Source organism: Microcaecilia unicolor, chromosome 2 (assembly GCF_901765095.1).
Source record: "Microcaecilia unicolor chromosome 2, aMicUni1.1, whole genome shotgun sequence".
Lineage (NCBI taxonomy): Eukaryota > Metazoa > Chordata > Amphibia > Gymnophiona > Siphonopidae > Microcaecilia > Microcaecilia unicolor.
In genome coordinates this window covers 546,692,383-546,713,969 of record NC_044032.1, presented here as the reverse complement: position 1 = coordinate 546,713,969, position 21,587 = coordinate 546,692,383, and the positions used below count along the sequence as shown (strand labels likewise).

Below are 21,587 nucleotides of genomic sequence, written 5' to 3'. Positions count from 1 at the left end.
TATCAGGAAATAAAATAAGGGGAAAAAATCACACATTTTACCACAATTATAAAAATAATTAGGAATCAAGTGTAGGAAAAAATATAAAGAATAAAAAAGGGAGAAAAAATAGATCAAATGCAAACTCTGTCCTATACTTCCAAGCTTGCCATAGCAGAGAGATCTAACTTTTGTCACAACCCTCAACTCCTCTTTAGAAATAATAAAGTCTAATAATTGTTTTGGGTCAAAAAACATATATACCTTATTTTCAAAATTTACCACACATGTACAAGGAAGTCACAAAACAAATCCAAAAACCCAGGACAAGAACTCCTGCCGCTATTTGAGTCACTGTTGACAAATTTGGAAAATGTCCAACTTTAGATCCCAGAAACAACTTATCCATTGAGTGGAAATATTCTAAGAACTGCATAATGGAAACTAAAAACGCCCAGCTCAAAAACGTCCTAATCCGAGCCATTTGGTCGTGTGAGAGTCTGTAGGTAAATCTGTACAGGGAATGAGTGATGAAAGGGATTGTGAATGGGGTTTAGCTCATGTCTTTCAAATGAAAAGAAACTGCTGGGCTTAGAAAATGTTTAAATGCTGGAGACATTGCACAAAGGTGTAAGGAGCTACCCATGCCAGAAATGGTATTTATGGAAAATCATTTTTATTTATGACATAGACATAACATATAATGAACCAACCAAAAATATGTACAATCATCAAGAAAATCCTAATACAAACTATCCTGAGCAAACATCTTATCTTCAATTTGCATAAATCATATCAGATATCCTTCTAAACAGAACTTAAATATGCAATCTTTCCTCCCCGACCCGCCCGTGTCCTCCCAACCCCCCCCCAATGCCCCACCCCTTTGTCTCCTACCAATTCTCCCATCTCCCACCCCCACCCCCCAACCTTGGGTTCCAGAGAGTAAGAGCAATATTATCAACAAGGGTGAAGGGTCATGAGGTGTAAAGCTACCTTCAAAGAGGGGCCTAGACTCTTATAGCCCCCTTTGTTCGAAAGGATCTTGTTTTATCAACTGAGGTCCTCCCACCATCCGATGACCCAACCCCTATCTATTCTCATTCATAATCTAGCAAACCTCTTCACCCCCCTGCCCAGGTAGAGCCCCCGCATTGCCCTCTTATAACCTTACATATGGGACTGATTCATAAGAAGACTATGAGGCATATTTTCAAAGCACTTTGGGAGGCTAAGTTCCATAGGTTTCTATGGAACTTTGGGAGGCTAAGTGCTTTGAAAATAAGCCTCTATGTACTCTAGGGGATAGCTCCAGAATGTATGGTTCCCAGACAGACCAAAACTTTTTCTTACGCCTCGGGGTTAATCGCACGTCTCTTGCCTCCATAAGCAGCAGAGCATGAAATGCACTCTTCCAAGCCCAAAAGTTAGGGGCAACATTCTGTGTCCAATATTAGAGAATACACTTCTTCCCCACCATAGCGGCCTTATATATGAATGCCCACTCTCTACCAGTAAAAGTGACTTCCTGCCCTCTCTGCCCAAGAATGAGTTGCACCGATGATACATCAATCGGTCTATGCAATAAACACTCCCAATACCTAATCAGAGCGCTGTATAGGTGGACAACTCCACAAGGCGTGAGCCAAAGTGACCCTAGGATCTCCGCACTTGGCACAATTCTTTGTCTCTCGACAACCCGCATTGTACACCTGTCGAGGTAAGAAGTATGATCGAGTTATAATCCGAAATTGACACTCTCTATGATTAGAACTGTGGACCAGTCTTGGGATCTGTTGTATTTATGGTAAAATGTCCTCCACCCATAGAGAACAACCAAGATCTTCACACCATCGACTCGCCAGCATAGTAAAATCCTTTCCAGCAATTAATTGGAGGACACTCTTATGAAGATTTGTTACCGTAATACTGAATTGAACAGTCGGACAAAAAAACGATCCAAAAATGAAAATACCCCCTTCGAACACTGCAACCCAATTGTGTGATAATAATGCCTAGCCTGCAAATACGCAAAGGAGTTTAAAGGATGCGGCCGGAGTTCTCTCATCATCTCCCAACCCGTTTTCAGTGTGCCATCTTCTCGCAACCAATCAGTAACATAAAATATCCCCTGTTCTTCCCTTTATGAAATATACCTTTAGTCTGACCCGGCCCAAAATCCAAATTCCCCACCAATGGTAGAAAGTCCGTGCATCGAGGATCCTGCTTCAGAGCCTGTAACAAAATATTCCACGCATGTCGCATAGAGTGCAAGAGATTATGCCTTTTCCACCTGGGAGGTAGACTTTGCTGTGGGGCATGTAAAAGATAATGAGGGTGAATAGGGAGAAATAGCTCCTTTTCTAAGAGCCAATTTGTATAATGGTCCGTACCCAACATCCAGTCCGCTGAGTGTCGGAATAAGCACGCTAAATTATAGAGCCTCACATTAGGTAATCCCAATCCTCCGTTCCTCCAATGTCCATATAAGTTCTCTACGGGAAGTTTAGGTTTTTTCCTCCCCACCCCCACCCCAACAAAAATGCACCAGTAGACGTATAAGAGTCCTAAGATCTCTTTTCAATAAACAAAGAGATAAGTGTCTCAACACATACAACCAGCGAGGAAAAAGGGTCATACAGTATAGGCTAATTCTGCCACTAAGAGAGAGGGGCAATGTGTGCCAGGCAAGCAGTTGTAAGCGAGTATTATTGATTAGCTGGTCCATGTTAATCCTGTAAAGATTGCGGGGATCGGCAGGCAATATGATACTAAATATCTAAAACTTCCCGAAGCCCATTTCAGAGTGAACACCCCCTTCCAACCATCACGAACCTCCGAGGAAGTCGGTAACCCCTCCGATTTAATCATGTTAAAATGAAATCCAGAAAAAGAGCCATATTCTGCAAAACTCTCCAAGAGCACTGGAAGAGAGCTATCAGGTAAAGACAAGTACACTAACAGGTCATTAGCAAAGGCGGAAATTTTAAATTCATGTGACCCTAAAGCTACCACCCTAATCTCTGGGTTCCCCACAATCTCTCCGATCAATGGGCCCAAAGTCAAAGCAAACAATAGCAGAGACAGTGGGCATCCTTGTTGCATACCACCCAGGATAGGGAATGACTCTGAGGTCTGTCCATTTACCAGTTCCCTGGCCTCCGGTGCCTTATATAATGCCCGCACAGCTTGTTCAAAGAAGCCCTCGATACCATAAGCCCGTAACATTGCAAACAAAAAACCCCAAATAACCCTATCAAAAGCGTTTTCAACATCAAAACTGCCAAAAAAAGTGGGAAACGATCTGCCTGCACCTGCTCTAAAGAAGCTAGAATAGTACGAATATTTTTGACCGCTTGTCTCCCCCTAATGAATCCAACCTGAGGCTCCACTACCAGGGAAGGCAAAACATGCGCCAACCTGTTAGCCAGGATACCCGCCAATAGCTTCGCTTCATAACCAATCAAGGAGATGGGTTGATTGACTCAAGAGAGGCAGGATCCTTCCTCGGCTTCGTAAATACCACAATCTTAGCCAGATGTAACGACTCCGGCAACTGTTGATGTTCCACCATAATATTAAACAATTTCACTAGTATATGCTGAATATTTGGTAACATCAATTTGTAAAATTCCGCTCTATAACCATCAGGTCCCGGGGCCTTATCAAGTGCACTCCTTCCAACCGCCCACACCACTTCATCCAGAACTATTGGACTATTAAGAGCCTTCCTCTGGGTCTCCGAAACCCTAGGAAGATCCAAACTGCCCAAATAGATTTCCAGTTCCATTTCATTCCCTTCCTTTGGTGTATACAACGTCTGGTAATATGATCAAAAGATCTGCACGATCTCATTATCGCTATGTACTAGTTTCCCCATAGCATCACGCACAGTCAACATTTTCCTTGGTCTCCTATTTTGTCGTACCAAACGCGCCAACAGCCGGCCCGCTTTATTCCCATGCTTATGTAGTTGGTATTGATAATATAGAGCCGATTTTTTTGCTCTTTGGTGTATCAATTCATTCAAGGAGCTGTTGGCAGCTAGATATCGATATTGATTTTCCTCCAAGGGGCATGTCCCATATTTCTCACGGTAGAATGTGACCTTCCTTTCCAGTTGCAATATGGCCGCATCTCGTCTCTTCCGTTTAGTGATGTTATAGTCAATGATATCTCCTCTTAATACCACCTTAGCCGCCTCCCAGAACAAAAGAACAGAAGGGTATCCATTCTATGCTGATTGTTGAACTCCTTTTACTCCCTCCATTTAAGTTTAATATACTTCTGAAAATCCGGGTTCGGATACAAATCTAATGGAAATGTCCACCTCCTGAATAAACAACCTGATTGCCCGCCCCCTAATTCCACCCAATAGGGGCATGGTCTGATATTGCTGTAGGTTCAATTGTGGCCGAGCGAATATTTGAGAACAGACCCTCCCCCATTAAAAAATAGTCTATATGGGATCAGTGGCGTTCCTAGGGTAGCTGACACCCAGGGCGGATCGCCGATGTGCCCCCCCCCTGGCAAAAGGTCTCCCCCCCGGGTGCATTTTTACTTGCTGTGGGGGGGGGGGGGTGCCGCGCGCCTGTCAGCTTCGCTCGTTCCATGCTCCCTCTGCCCCGGAACAGGAAGTAACCTGTTCCGGGGCAGAGGGAGCAAGGAATGAGCGGAGTCGATAGGCACGCGGCACCCCCCCAGCAGCGTGCACCCGGGGCGGACTGAACCCACCGCCCCCCCCCCCCTTGGTACACCACTGTATGGGATTGAGTTTGATGAGCCCGCGATAAGTGAGTGAAATCTTTCTCATCCACCAGTCCCAAAGCAGAGCAGAGTAATGGTATCCCCTTTGTGCCATCATATCGAGCTACTCCCGGGAGGTGCGATTTATCCAATAAGGGATCCGTCACAACATTAAAATTGCCTCCTACAACAATTGGACTGCCCATATAAGGTTGGATCTTTTGTATGAGTTTATTATAAAACTTGTTATCATAGGCATTGGGAGCATAAACATTACACAAAACATAAGGGGCGCCATCTATGTGCAAATATGCTATAATATAACGTCCCTTTGGGTCCACTTCGACTGACGACTTCTCTATCTGCAAGCTTTTATGTAATAGTATGATATGATAACCCCTGCTTTTTTCCCCTTAGCTGGCGCTTCAATGTAATCCCCCACCCACCATGTTTTTAATTTGCCATGCTCAGAAGACTTCAGATGAGTCTCCTGAAGAAAAGCTACTGTAGCCTCTTAGAGCACAGTATTTCCTCACTCCTCTACCAAAACCCCTTCCTCCATCTCCCCCCTCCCACCCTAATATACCCTTGCAAGTCCCCCCTTCCAATCTAACCCCCTCCTTCTCCGAAGAGTCATCACGCCTTGATCACCCTTCCCCCCCCCCCCCCCCAATTAACCTCTAATTCCAACAAGCCCATCCCAGGACTACTAATCGTCCTCTACTAAACACATTATATTATCCTCTAAACTGGGTCCACCCCAAAACAGCCCTATCCCAATCACACATCAATGACATAACCAACCACCACCCCCCTTATTCACATACCACCTTAGCAGTATGCTCTATGCATGGCATATCTCGGATTACTCACCCACCTTACAGACATAAAGCTCTCTCTCAGTGAAGCTATTGTACCCACCAAACACCCTCCTCTCCTCCTCCCATCTCACATGACTGGATACCTAGTATCTTACACAGCTCCAATTCCTCTCCATCATACATGCACTAAGAGAGAGTAAGGGGGAAAAAAGGAAAGGGGGGAGGGGGGAAGCTGCTGTACAAGGTAACCTAAATGATGGTTATAGGATTCACCCACACAACTAGCTCCCCCATCCCCTCCAATCTGGCCCCTGCAGAGTCCCCCCTTCATAAGCTTAGGCTCTGTCTCCAACCATCCTGGCCATTAACCATTAGTCATCTATAAAGTCATGCAATACGTACTGAGGTAGCAATATGCATTCTGCCGAAGTACATGCAGACCAATCTCTGTGAACCATATAAACAGAATATATCTGCATCCCAGTATCCATAGCGTCACCCGATAACCCAATTAACCTTTGAGTAATGTGAACGGCATATCCACGAAAGATGAAGGAAAAGGAAAGAAGGGAGGATGGAATTCAAGATAGCAAAGAGAGGAAGGGAAGGAACATACTAAAAACACAAAAGCGTGAGTAACAAACACAAATCTAATGTAAAACTGCAGCTGACTCTCTCTGTTAGAAAGTCTTTAACCAAGATCAAACTACTTAAATTGGCAGATAATACACCACATCCAAAATAATGAGGGCATATTTCCAACCTGTGTAGCATTGCACATGTCTCTTGATGCTGCCTCTCATGAAGAGCGAGTTCCTTCCTAGATAAGGCCTTTTTATATTTTGCTATCTACAGATTATACAGTAATCCATAGTCCTTTATTCACTCTACTATGCTGGATTAAAGGCTGGAGTATGCATTCATGAGTCCCTCTTTTTTCACTACAGTGACAGAGGCGAGTGGCACCTTATAGACTAACCAATAAATTGAGGCATGAGCTTTCAAGGACCACTGTCCACTTTGTCAGATGCATGGACTCTGTTCCTCGAAAGCTAATGCCTCAAGAAATTGGTTAGTGTATAAGGTGCCACCTGCTTCTGTTATTTTTATTAAACCATACTAACATGGATACCCTTTTAACAATTGTTTTTATTTTTATTGTGGAAGACCTTTTTTTAACTGTGGCACAAATCCAGTAAACAAGTGGCAAATATAAAATCTGGTTTGGCTACTCATTTCATTAGGTGGCCATATGACCACTAGGTTCCACAAATACTGTATAAAAAGTGGTGATCAAAGCTGCTTTGTCACACGCCAATCTGGCACTACCATCGGCCTAACACGGGAGCTGGCGGTAGTGCGACCATAAAGTTTTTCTTTTTCTTTACCATTGGGTTAGCTGAGAAACCCTTACCATCACCTAAATAGGTGGTAGTAAGGGCTCTCCCCCCCCCCCCCCCTGGAAATGGCCGCACGGAAAGTGTTTACTTAACACACAACCATTTCCTGTTTTTGTCTTTTTACCTGCTGCGGTAAAAGGGGCCTCAGCACGCGGCAAATCCATGCACTGATATTACCGTAGGGCCCCTTTTACTGCAGCTTGGTAAAAGGAGCCCTTAATGTGGAAACTATTGGAGGGTGTTCCCAGCATTTTCCATTACAGGTACCAAGTTAAAGGGCCCTTTTAATAATCTGCACTAAAAAGTGTCCTGCACCATGACTAGCGCATAGGTTTATCATGTGTTGTGGCCACTTTTAGTGTGACTGCAAAATGGCCGCATTTTCTATTTCCTCAGTTAATGGCCACATGCTAATTTCCCAATTAGCGTGTGACCATTAGTGTGGGAGCCTTTACAACACCTATTTTCTAGGCAGTAAGGACTCCTGCACTGACCACACTCTAATTGGTTAGCATGCAATGATGTAGCTACACTAACTGATTAGTGCTGGGCATGCCTACTGTCTGCCCCCAAAAACAACCCAATAATTTTTAACATGTGGGAAGTGTGCGCAGATCCAAAAACTACTGTGGATCGCCTGAGAGCACTCTATGGTAGTGGATTTTAAACTGTGGTAAACATGCATTACTGCATACCACAGCTTAGTAAAAGGGCCCCTAAATTTTCAGATCATGCAGAAGCACTTACTGTCTCCTTTTTAGGAGATGATGTGGTCTCATGCTGATAGCACAAGTGCCGATTAACGCGCGTTGTTTGTAGTCCATTAATTGCAAAAGCCTTCCATTCCCTTTCTCTGCCCATGACTGCCCATGACACAGCCCTAACATAAAAAACACTTAGGGGTCCTTTTACTAAGCAGCAGTAAAAAGTGGCTGTGTATATTCGGCACACTTTGGGCTATTTTTTTATCATGGCTGGGATAAAAGGGCATTTTTCAGAGGGTCGTCTGCTCGTCGATCATGGAGCTGATTCCAAGATGGCGCTGTGAATAGACGCACCTGTGTTTGCTCTTGGAGGCTGCTGTGTTTGTGAGTTTCTCTCGGTGCCTCTGTAGCCTCGTTAACCATGGGGAAGCGGAGGGGGAAGGTAAAGGAATTTCCCTCGGTTCCTGTGACCTCCTCTACGATGAAACAAACAACCCTGCAATTTCCTAGGCAGCAACCGGGTCCTCAGGGAACTTCGACCCCCACTGCAGCTCTCGGCCCTTCAGAGTCGATTGAGAGTGGAAACGGGGCTTCCTTGAGCCCTGTGGAGCGAATTGCACCTCCCCAGCCTGGAAGAGAGTTGCTGGCTGTTCAAATAGAGACAGACGCCGAAGTGGCTCAGCTGGTCCTGTCTGAGGGTGTGACTGCAGCAACGGAGATAGATTCTCAACTTCGGGAAACATTACTATAACAGTCTTCAAAGCTATTGCCTCAAGCTATTGTTTCCAAGTTAGCTCGTGCTGATAGTCTACCTCAATCTCCTCCTGTGGCTAGTGGAGTGATTAGACCAGCAATTGTGACGCTGGAGTCACTATGGGATATGGTTTACAATATCCAAACCTCTATGCAAACTACTTTAAAGCAGAATTCTTCTGATATTGAAGTTCTTTCTGAGGCTGCCCTGCTTCAAGCACAAGTGACTGCACAGCAAACCCAGAAATTGGAACGTGTGGATATCAAAATTCAAGAAATGGGATCTATAGAAACAGCTTTGGTTAAAGACAATAATTTCCTACATAAACGACTTGAATACCTTGAAAATCAGACTAAAAGGCTTAACCTTAGGTTTCTTAATTTTCCCAAATCACCATTAATTTCTCCTTTGGAGATGGTTAAAAAATATTTGGTGGACATCCTGGGAATGGATAAGGACTCACTCCCTCCCATTACACGGGCTTATTACATCGGGAGTACTGGAGTGGTGATGGAAAATCCCCCCGTAATAGGGGAGGGAATGAATCTTACCTCATTCCTAGAAAGCTCATTAGAAATAGTTACTCAAAGGTTAACTCTGCTTGCCACTTTCGCGTTGGAGCCTGATAGGAATGCCGTACTACGGCTTTCGTTGAGACACTTAGAAAATCTGTTTTTGGGCTCAAAGGTCCATATCTTTCCAGATCTCTCACGGCCTACACAGATGAGACGAAGGGCCTTTTTGGAACTTCGCCCCAGGGTGGTGGCATTGGGAGCAAATTTTGTTTTGCGATTTCCTTGTTTTTGTAATGTGGTGCTTGAAGGTAAACATTTTCAGTTTGTAGATCCAAAACAGTTGAAAGAGTTTATTGATGCAAGAGTTGATGTGAATATAGTAAACCTTCCCTAATTTAGCAGGCTGGGGTCTGAACCAGAGGAAGCATCTATTGATTATTAATTTTTGAATCTTTTTTCTTTTTTAATTTCCTTAATCTTGGAATCAAATTTCTTTAACTTGTGGACAAATGGGCTGTAAAGATATATACTTATCATTTTTGTTTCCTAATGTTAAATAATGCCGATTGCATATTCACTTTATGTGGTGATATATTGGAAAATTTAAATAAAAAAAAAAGGGGGCATTTTTCTATGGGCTGTGCTAAAATGATAAGTAGCGCGCGCCTATTTGCGGCTTCAGCCCTTACCACCAGATATTGACCTGGCGGTAAAGGCTCATGTGCTACTCATGTGGTAATCATGCAGCCTGTGCCAGTGTGGGCACACTGCCAATTACTGCCGGGAAAGCCCCCACTCAATAGAAAACAGAAAATGATTTTCTACCATGGGAGCTGGCACACACCACCATTGGAATTACTGCTGGGTGCCCATGCTACCCTGGCAATAGTGCCAATTTGGCGCATGCTACCTGTGCATTAGCCCTACCGCTGCTTAGTAAAAGGACTCCTCAATATGCTATTTTCCACACATTCCCCTCTGTTTACTAAGCTACTCTAGCGGCTTCTGTGCAGCAATGCCAACACAGCCCATTCAAAATAAATGAGCTGTGTCTGCATTAGCGCAAGGCAGTCGCTAACATAGCTTAGGAAACAGGTGGGATTAACTGCAAATGTACCGCAAAACTCCTTAACATGGTTCTGTGCTTGCAGCATCCAGTAAACCGTGCATTAAGGGCTTACTGCTCAGTAAAAAGGAGGTACTGCTGAGCTACTGCAGCAGCCCGACGGTAGTTCCCACCCCGAGTGCTCCGTTATATCCGGCGCTGCAATTTTTTTTGTAGCGCCAGTGTGTACCTGACGGTAATCAGGCAGTGCCTCATGCTGCCCAGTTACCACTGGGTTAACGTGTGAGCCCTTACCTCTATGTCAATGGGTGGCGGTAAAGACTCCCCCCCCCCAAAAAAAATGGCCGTGCGCACGGTCATTTCCTAAAGAAAAGAAAGACCTACCTTTTACCCACTGCAGTAAAAGGGAACCTCGGTGCACATCAAAAACATGCGCTGATGCCAGCGTAGGCCCCCTTTTTCCGCAGCTTGGTAAAAGGGGCCATAAGTACTTAACTCAGTTTAAAAGGGCTCCATAACTTTAAAAAAACACTGCAGTTTCTCTTTTCCAAGTATTTTCCCCTTACTAATACATGCCTGTTGTACAGACCTGATATGCATTTATTTTGTATTTAAAAACAATTTATCTATAATTCCTCCAAAAGTATATCTAGTGCATTGAGAGTCCCCCTTCTTTCTCTGTGTCTTTATGCAAGATAAGATGCTACCAGTCAGCCAGTGCTTATTTAGATAACAATATTGTGACATTTATTGTTACAGAGACTGGAAAAAGCAATTTGCCACACATTCCTGAATTTGTACCGTCAGAAATAATGACATCTACAGAATATACAGGTCAGCTGTTTCAACCAGCAAGTAGCCAACTTGAATACCTTGATAGTTTTAATGAAGAGCCCCCTCTGCTAGAAGGTAAAACTCATATACAGTGTAATACAATTTTATTAACATTAGCTGTCTACTGTGAGTTTTATATATGTGTTTATTATTATTTTATTTATTTATTTATTAAAAAAAATTTTTGATATATCATCAATCCAACATACATAATAAAAACAAGTAATCAATAGAAATAGAATAAAATAAAACATGGAAAAGAAAATAAGATGATACCTTTTTATTGGACTAGCTTAATACATTTTTTAATTAGCTTTCGAAGATAGCCCTTCTTTGTCAGATCAGAAATAAGCAAATGTTGACAGATGACAGTATACTGTATATAAGTGAAACATCAAAGCATTTCAGTGACAGTCTAACAGGATGAGGGTGGGTTAGGTGAGAGACAGGGATAGCTGGGTGGATGAGGGACAGGGAGATATGCATGGTGATAAGAGGGTGACAAAGCAGTACAATTTTATGGTTTATAATGGGCTACAAAACTCAGATCTTTATTAAGTCCTGTCTGGTGGGTGTCAAAATATTTATTCATTCTGACTTCAAAAGTCTTACATCCCTGTATTGTTTTAAAGTTCCCTTTTAGTATTCTCACCATAAAATCCTTGGTACAGTGTTCTGGTTTTGTAAAGTGCTGCCCCACAGAGGTGACAATCTGGTTGGTACCAGCATTTTTCATATGATGTCTATGTAAATTAAATCTCTTCTTTAGCATCTGATTTGTTTCTCCAATGTAGCACCCTTTATCGCATTTTTTACCCTGAGTGATATATACCACAGTGGAAGATGAGCATGTGAAGGATTCCTGTATGTTGAATATTTTTCCTTTGTGAATGACCGTGGGGTTCTGTGAAATGTTTTGGCATAGTTTGCAGCTGGATATATTGCAAGGATGTGTACCACTCTCTTTTTTTTGAGTCTGTGTTGGGAGCTTACTTCTCACTAGCTTGTGTTTTAAGTTGGGTGGCTGTTGGAAAGCCAGCACTGGTGGGGATGGGGATATCTCTTTTAGTAATTCATCCTCCTGGAGTAGTGGCTGTAGATCTGTTATGATTTTTCTTAATTTTTCCAGCTCTGGGTTGTATGTCACTACAAAGGGGATTCTATCTGTGGCTTTCTTTTCCTTGTACTGTAGCAGATTTTCCCTGGGTGTTTTGAGGGAGGAGGTAATATTATTGGAGATTTTTTGGGGGTTGTAGCCTTTCTGTTCGAAGGATGCAGTCAGGATTTTGAGGTGTCTATCTCTGTCCCCTAAGTCAGAACAGATACGGTGGTATCTTGTGGCTTGGCTGTAAATAATGTATTTTTTTGTATGTGAAGGGTGGAAGCTGGAGTCGTGGAGGTAGCTGCATTTGTCTGTGGGATTCTTGTATATGGATGTTTGTATATAGCCATTGCTGATTGAGACTGTGGTGTCCAAAAAATGTTCTTTTTCCGGGGAGTAGTCAATTTTGAATCTGATTATAGGATGGTATGTATTGAAGGAACTATAAAATTGTTTCAGAGTTTCTTCCCCCTCAGTCCAAATCATAAAAATGTAATGGATGTACCAGTAGTATTTTAGGGGTTTGGTCTGGTATGTATTCAGAAATGTAATAAAAACAAAAACTAAGTAAACAACAAATCAGTATATCATGCAACCATGTGGGGGTTTGGTGAGGAAGGGGAGAGGGAGGGCTATAGGGGGGATAGGGGAGAATATGTGTAAAACTTACTTTGCAGGTTGATTTGTATTTCACTGCACATGTTGAACATGATTGGTTGATGAAGTTATTCAGTGAAATACATGGATGTATATAGTTGGAGTTTCAATAAAAACCGTTTAAACATAAATACTGTAGGTATTGCTCAGTACGATTAACACCCACTGCTGTTACATAAAAGCTTCTACAAAGGTGTTTTTAGCAATTTCTTAAACTGAGCCACCTTGCTGCATAGGCAAAGTGGTCCCGGAAGGGCATTCCATAAATGAACCCCAGCAACAGAAAAGACAGATAGTTTTGTTTCAACATTACAAACTTTCCCTACTGTGTCCAGAGACAGATGCATTGTGTTCTCCAAATGTAATGTGCATCATGGGCATTAAACACATATTGCTTGAACAAATTACTGTGGTGCTACTGCATACAAGGCCTGATGGACTAAAACCAGTGCTTTAAATTGTATTCAAAAAAAGCACAGGCAGCCAATGCAGTTGTTTCAGCACCGGTGTTATATGTTCAGATCTGGGAATCCCAGCCACAAGTCTAGCTGCTGCTTTCTGGACCAACTGCAATGCCCTGCATCTCGCACTAGACAAAGCATTGCAGTAATCCAATCTAGATAGAACCATACTCTGTAAAACATCCCGAAAATCACCCAGGGCAACGTACCAGTTTCAATCTAAATAACATATTAAGCTGCCAAAAAGAGGCTTGAGTAACCTCTGTGACTTGATTCTGCATTGTTAACCTGTGATGAAAAACTACCCCCCAAAACTTCATTTCCTTCTTTATAACCAACTGCATATCATGTACACTTAAACACTCAGGCCAAAGATCTTTCCCAGACCTATCCACAATCATGAGTTCTGCTTTACCAACATTCAACATCAATCCATTTTCCAACATCCATATCCATATGTTCCCCATACATTCTCTCAATCAATCCACCAACACAACCCCCCAACCCTCGACTGTGAAGAAAAACTGAACATCATCAGCATACATATGGTATGACACATTCAGTTACTCAAACACCTTCCCTAAGGGGGTCAGATAGATATTAAACAGGAGTGCTGACAAGTCTGAACTCTGCAGCACCTCCCTATACATGCACCATCAGAAACACTATTTGCCCACTTAATGCTAGCGCAGAACCATGTTAAGGGGTTTTGTGGTACATTTGCAGTTAAAACCCCCTTTTTACTAAGCCATGCTAGTGGCTGCCATGCTCTAATGCCAACACAGCCCATTCACTATTAATTTTTGTGTTTTTTTTTAATCCCACCTAGTGCTGTATTTTTATAGGAAGGCTATAGATTATAAAAGAAATATAAATAGATACATTTTAGTAGCCCAAGTTTGTATAGAGCAATGGCATAGCTATGGGGGGGCCTATGGGGCCTGGCCCTCCAAGTTGGATCCGGGGTCCCTGGTTTGGCTGACGGGGTTCCCTAACCCCTGCCAGCTGAAGCCTTTCTCCAATTCTGCTCTCTGATCAGTTTCACTAAAACCGAGCATGCACGCAACATGAGAGGAAGCAAGGCAGGCAATGTGCAGGGAACAGCACTGGAGAAAGGCTTCAGCTGGCGGGGGTTGGGGACCCCGCCAGCCAAGGTATGTGGTGTTGCGGCGGGGTGGGGGTTGCGGCAGGGAGGCGGGCCAAACTATGCCCCCCCTCCCCCACACACACACATTGGACTCTGGACCCCCCAAACATTGCTATCTGACTATGTCCCTAGTATAGAGAGGAGACATAATTTGAGCTGGTTCCATGGGGTGAATGATGTAAGAAGTTTAGGTATGTGTTCTAATGGTAATGTCTGCTGATGTATTCATCCTTAAGGGAGACATACTTTGTATCCCACATCTGGTCAACATGTGGCACATCTATAAATCTTGGAGTCTGCATAGAAGAGACCAAGAAGAAAACATTTGTATTTCAAAAACACCTGTCTTACTAATTTTGAGCAAGACAGTCCACATGTTACAAGTTAATGTATAATCAAAATTTAAGCTAAGGCATAATTTTGAAAAATAACAACAAACAAAACTGGAGTGCCAGTGTGGGAAAATTTACTACTTAAGTACATAAGTACATAAGTAATGCCATACTGGGGAAAGACCAAGGGTCCATCAAGCCCAGCATCTTGTCCACGACAGCGGCCAATCATTGTTTGATTCCCAAACAAGAGTACATGTTTGTGTTTGAAAGGACAGCCCTACAATTTGCCCAGAAAATCCAGGGTTTAATTCATTTTTATAGTGTTGAAATCATGTACTTTACGACCACTAGATGACAGTAGAACAAAAAACTTTATTGCTAGATATCACATTTCTCCTTGTATCTTTAAAATGCTTTTTATTAAAATGTCAGGTAAGCTTTTTTTTTAACACTTATCACAATCATTTTGCATAACTAGAAAAGGAATTTGCATGCAAAACAATATGCTTCTTTCAATCTAAAGATGTTCCTCACTGCATAAATGCAAGGAATGGCGTTTGTTAATTGAGACACCATAAAAGTTACAAATTTGGGGGTAGTAGTATAAAGTTTCTCCACGTGTCAAGCCTTTTACACACAGAAAAGGCCTTTTATGAAATTACATGGTGATATACATGGTGACTTTGTAATTATTTATATTGTTACTATGTAAGCCGCATTGAGCCTGCCATTTGTGGGAAAGTGCGGGGTACAAATGTAATAAATAAATACATAAATATACATATGTATAAATTCATTCAGACATGAGACAGCATGTGCAATCTGTTCAAAATTCTGCTGCACGACTAATATTCCGCCAGTGTTGTTATGCTCATATTAGCCCTCTCCTCAAGTCACTTCACTGGCTTCCTATCCGTTTCTGCATACAGTTCAAACTCCTCTTATTGACCTATAAGTGCATTCACTCTGCAGCTCCTCAGTACCTCTCCACTCTCATCTCTCCCTACATTCCTCCCCGGGAACTCCGTTCACTGGGTAAATCTCTCTTATCTGCACCCTTCTCCTCCACTGCTAACTCCAGACTCCGTTCCTTTTATGTTGCTGCACCTTATGCCTGGAATAGACTTCCTGAGCTGGTACGTCAAGCTCCATCTCTGGCCGTCTTCAAATCTAAGCTAAAAGCCCACCTTTTTGATGCTGCTTTTAACTCCTAACTCTTGTTCACTTGTTCAGAACCCTTATTTTATCATCCTCACTTTAATATTCCCTTATCTCTTGTTTGTCCTGTTTGTCTGTCCTAATTAGATTGTAAGCTCTGTTGAGCAGGGACTATCTCTTCATGTTCAAGTGTACAGTGCTGCGTACGTCTAGTAGCGCTATAGAAATGATAAGTAGTAGTAGTAGTTATATGCATACCATGTGTAAACAGTCCCACGGCCTTAGTTTGGATGTGACAGGGGTAGAGTTTCAGTGTCCACATGTATCTAGATTTTCAGAAAGCTTTTAACAAAGTACCTTATGAGATACTCCTGAGAAAATTAAGGAGTCATGGGATAGGAGGTATCAAACATATAAATGGCAAGTGACTGACTCACTTGCAAATGCGCAGTAAAGACTTCCCTCTCTGTCCCGCCCCCGCATCAAGACGTGATGATGGAACAGAGAGGGAAACTGCGCTGAGGAGTGCACCACACGGAAGGGGAGGGAGGGAACCACCGAGGTCGCTACCGCTCCCCCCCCAGGTCGCCGCCGGCCCCCTCCACCCGGGCCAGGCCCTCTCTTCTCCATTGAACTTACAGTGCCGAAACCGCAAAAGGCAGATCAGCTCCCATCGGCCTTCCTTCCCGTGTCCCGCCCTCGCCGACGTTACGTCACACGAGGGCGGGACACAGGCAGGGAAGGAAGGCCGACGGGAGGCGATCTGCCTGCTGCGGTTTTGGAGGTGAGGCGCTGTACGTTTAATGGAGAGGCTACCCTGAGAGAATGACGCCCATCTCCTGTTTTGTGTCGAAAGATGGGCGCCCTTCTCTTTTGAAAATGTCCCTGCTAGTCCTAGTATTTTTGGAAAGAGTAAACAAGCGATTCACTTCTACCTATTCCACTCCTCTCATTATTTTTCAGACCTCTATCATATCTCCGCTCAGCCTTCTTTTCTCCAAGCTGAAGAGCCCTAGCCAGTTTAGCCTTTCCTCAAAGGGAAGTCATCCCATCCCCTTTATCATTTTCATCACAAACCCCAAAAAAATCCCCACCGACACCACTTCTTCTTGCTAACATCCCAGTATCACAAACAGACACTGTCCGTATACTAGGAGTTCTATTAGACTCATCTCTTTCATTTAAACCAAAAATTTCCAAGGTGGTGTGTAGTTGTTCTTCAAAGTTTGGTTGATTCTTTCAAGTCCGTTCGTTGATTTTTTCCTTCTGCACTCAATATTTTTGTCCACTCACTCATTGTTTCACAGTTAGACTATTGTAATTCTGTATACCAGGGGCTAAGAGTCAAGGATCACCGATGCTTAAAATGTATTCAAAATGCTGCTATTCGCCTAAACTGCAATGCTAGGAAATATATCACTCCTCATCTGAAAGAAACCCATTGGTTACCAATAACCTACCGAATAGCTTACAAATTTTTACTACTTGTCTTCAAGACACTTGCATCCAATGAATCACCTTATATCTCTTGTCTTCTAACACCTTATAGTCCAGCTCTTGCCCTTAGATCCTTTTCTTAAAACCTGCTTGTCATCCCATCTTACCAACACACGAACATACTACTACTACTACTACTACTACTTATCATTTTTATAGCGCTACTAGACACTCCATCTTTTCAGTACAAGGTCCTCAACTCTGGAATGCTCTGCTTAATTACCTACATTCCCAGTCTTCTCTTATTACCTTTAAAACTGAGCTTAAAACAGATCTTTTTGCAGATACATACGATAATTGATGTTGCAGTTCTGAGAGTCCTGCTTTTCTATGGAGCCCCCTTCCCTTTTATTTTTGCCCTACCTCCTTTCCTGTCACAATTATTATAGTTCCTCCATCCCCCCCCCCTTTTCTTTCGTTGTCTGTCACTTATTTTTACACCTTTTTCCCCACGATTTTTGTGCTCTTAGTAGATTGTGAGCCACCATGACAGTTCTCCAGAGGACAGGATAGGAAATTTTGAATAAACTTGGAAACTTGAAATTTGGAAACTTGGAGAAGTAACCTCCCTTTCCAGCAGTAGCAGGAAACATCTTCATAAAACATAATCTCCTGCTGCTGCAGGACCAGCAGCAGCAGGAGATGACAGTTTATAAAGGCATTTCCTGCTGTGGCTGGAAAGGGAGGCTGTTCAGCAGGAGATCCCAGCTCCCTGGTGTGCGTGCGGGAGATGACTTACAAAATCAGGAGACGTGTCAGGTCTGCAGTGACTGCTCCTAGCAGGCTCACTCCAGTACTTCAATTGGGCTTAAATCTTCCCACCTTGACCCGTCTTCCAATGAAGCAAAAGCAGGGAGACCAAAGCAAGGCTTGGCTTACAGGAAGAACAATAGGGAAAAAGGCAGACTGGAGAGGTCACAGAGCCAGATACAGAGAAACAGTAGGTCTGAACATAAGAGCACGGCCACAACCGTGACAACGGGTTGTCTTGCAGCTACCACAGTATCTCTCCACACTTGTCCTTCCCTACACCCCTTCCTGTGCACTCCGTTCCATGGATAAATCCTTCTTATCTGTTCCCTTCTCCACTACTGCCAACTCCAGACTTTGCGCCTTCTGTCTCGCTGCACCATACGCCTGGAATAAACTTCCTGAGCCCCTACGTCTTGCCCCATCCTTGGCACCTTTAAATCTAGACTGAAAGCCCACCTCTTTAACATTGCTTTTGACTCGTAACCACTTGTAACCACTCGCCTCCACCTACCCTCCTCTCCTCCTTCCTGTACACATTAATTGATTTGATTACTTTATTTTTTGTCTATTAGATTGTAAGCTCTTTGAGCAGGGACTGTCTTTCTTCTATGTTTGTGCAGCGCTGCGTACGCCTTGTAGCGCTATAGAAATGCTAAATAGTAGTAGTAGTAGTAATATTCCAAAGGCAAATCTCATCACGTGATAGTTCTTTGTCCAGCCTGTGCGGTGGGTAGCATTGCTGAACATAGCAGCTCCTTGATATTTTTGTTTCTCAAAAAAGCAATCCTAAAATCACAACTCTTCAATGCTGGATGTGTTTCTATCACTTCCCAACATTTTCTGATGATTTTTGCTGTCACCACTCCTTGCAAAATATCTCAAAACACAAGTGCGTTCCTATAATTAATGTGTGAGTAATGGTCATCTAAGAAGTTGTAGATGCCTTTTTACTGGACTAACTTAATACATTTGTGATTCATCCAGGTCTGAGGATTTAGAAACTTTCTAGAAAGTTGTTAAATGCTCTTTTATATACTTTTTGAATGTATTTAATGTTTTTAATACCCAATCAGGAGAGCCATGATTTTGCAGATCTGTCATCTTTTTTTTTCTTGAATTCTATATTCATTATCATCAGTACATATTCTCCTGTATCTTAAAAATTGGAAGAAAAGCAAACTATTTTTTAAACTGCAGATGATTGCTATGTTATTGTAATATACTATTTCTATCAGTCTTTTTCTTATCCACTGAAGTGTGAGAGCCATCTATGTCCCTGGAGAACTGATGAGTAAATTGAATATTTGAATCACACATATTCAGTTGAAAACAAATAGTGTGCCTAAATTATATGTGCTTATTTGCACTGCTACACTAGAGGGTCCTTTTACTAAGCCGTGTAGGTGCCCGTCCAATGCACATCAATTTGGAACTATCGCCTGGCTACCGCATGGCCCAGGCAGTAATTCCATTTTTTACGCATGTCCGCTATTCGTACCAGAAAATAATTTTTTTATTTGGAATGTGCAGCGCTAACCGGGCGGGCGTGTACGCGCTGACGATTGCCGCCCAGTTAATGCATGAGACTTTACCGCTAAGTCAATGAGTGGCGGTAAGGTCTCAGACCCACAATGGACGCGCACCAATTTTTATTTCGCTGCACGTCCATTTTCAGCCAAAAAAAGGCCTTGTTTACAGGTGTGCTGAAAAATGGATTTGTGTTCATCCAAAACATGCGCTTACACTAGCACAGGCCATTTTTCAGTACACCTTAGTAAAAGGACCCCTAGAGGGGCATAATCGAACGCAAGCGCCCATCTCCTTGGGCGACTATCTCCGAGGATGGGTACGCGAAGGGGCGAGACAGACCGTATTTTCGAAAAAGATGGGCGTCCATCTTTTGTTTCGATAATACGGTTGGTGCCGGGCAAATGCATCGGATTTGGGCGGATTTGAGATGGGCGGTATCGGTTTTCAGTGATAATGGAAACCGAAGCCGCCCAGCTCAAACACGAACACATCTAAGGCATTTGGTCATGGGAGGGGCCAGGATTCGTAGTGCACTGGTCCTCCTCACATGCCAGGACACCAACCGGGCACCCTAGGGGGCACTTGTAAACAGTAAAAAAACCCCAGTAAATATCTCCCAAGTCCATAGCTCCCTTCCCTTGGGTGCTGAGCCCCCCAAATCCCCCCCAAAACCCACTCCCCACAACTCTACACCAGTACCATAGCACTTATGGGTGAAGGGGGGCACCTACATGTGGGTACAGTGGGTTTTGCGGGGGGGGGGGGGGTTCGAGGTCTCACATTTACCACCACAAGTGTAACAGGTGGGGGGGGGGGGGGTGAACCTGAGTCCACCTGCCTGAAGTGCACTGCACCCACTAACAACTGCTCCAGGGACCTGCATACTGCTGTGATGGAGCTGGGAATGACATTTGAGGCTGGCATACAGGCTGGGAAAAAAAGTTTTTAAAGTTCTTTTTTTCGGTGGGAGGGGGTTAGTGACCACTGGGGGAGTCAGGGGAGGTCATCCCCGATTCCCTCCGGTGGTCATCTGGGCAGTTGGGGCACTTTTTGGGGACTTGTTCATGAAAAAAAAGGGTCCAAAAAAAGCGGCCCAAATTCTCGCTTCTGCTGCCCTTCTTTTTTCCATTATCGGCCGAGCGCGCCCATCTCTCCTCGGCCGATAAACACGCCCCAGTCCCGCCTTCACCACACCTCCGACATGCCCCTGTCAACTCTGTTCGTTCCCGTGACAGACTGCAGTTGGAGGCGCCTAAAATCGGCTTTTGATTATACCGATTTGGGCGCCCACGGGAGAAAGGCGCCCATCTCCCGATTTGGGTCGAAATATGGGCGTTTTTCTCTTTCGAAAATAAGCTGGCTAGTATTCTATAAAGAAAAACAGATGCTTTTTTTTTGTTGTTGTTTGTAAAAGTAGCTCCAGAATGGTATCTCCTTCGCAGCTAATTATAGGATCCCCCTTAGAGACTTGCCTCGATGTGTACAGCATTATCAGTATCTTTTTAATTTTCTGTTGTTATGGTAATGTTTCTATTACAGAGTTGGGAATCAATTTTGATCACATCTGGCAAAAGGACTGTGACAGTCTATTGAAACCAGCAGATGGCAGGATCATGAATGAGGCTGACCTGACTGGACCCATGATCTTCTGCTTGGCCCTGGGAGCAACACTGTTACTGGTATTGTATTGCATGTGGCATATGAGTTCAGCTTCATGATTAAGGCTTTACTGGAAATGTTGTTACAGTTTGGTAACCTGCCAAGCTGAAAAAAATTATAGATCTTTGCACAGCTCACTTACAGTACATTAGGTAGAAAGTGGAACAGACTGTATTAAGATGGATTATATTAATCATAACAAACAGTGCATACTGTAGTGAGTGGGAGTTGAAATTTTGAACGGATTGCATAATTCTTATTTGGACTCACAAGTGACAGTTGGGCATGTCAAACCAAAATGTGTTCTTATAATTAATGTGGGAATAAGGGTCAGCTAAGAAGTTCTAGATGCCTTTTTACTGGACTAACTTAATGTATTTGTGATTCATCCAGGTCTGTACTATTTAAAGTCAGTATTACTGCATTGTTTTCTTACTGATATCATGAAGAGAAGATAACTCTTGAAAGC

The 21,587-nt window shown here is 43.2% G+C and overlaps 1 protein-coding gene across 1 annotated transcript in view; it reads left to right on the top strand.

The window, feature by feature from the left end:
* Positions 1-21,587, top strand: part of YIPF7 (Yip1 domain family member 7) — a 55,065-nt gene that overhangs the window by 6,201 nt on the left and 27,277 nt on the right. Inside the window, exons 2-3 of the mRNA XM_030192197.1 lie at positions 10,745-10,894; positions 20,999-21,138. Of these exons, the coding sequence (XP_030048057.1) occupies positions 10,745-10,894; positions 20,999-21,138 (290 nt within the window). The remainder of the gene's footprint in view (positions 1-10,744; positions 10,895-20,998; positions 21,139-21,587) is intronic.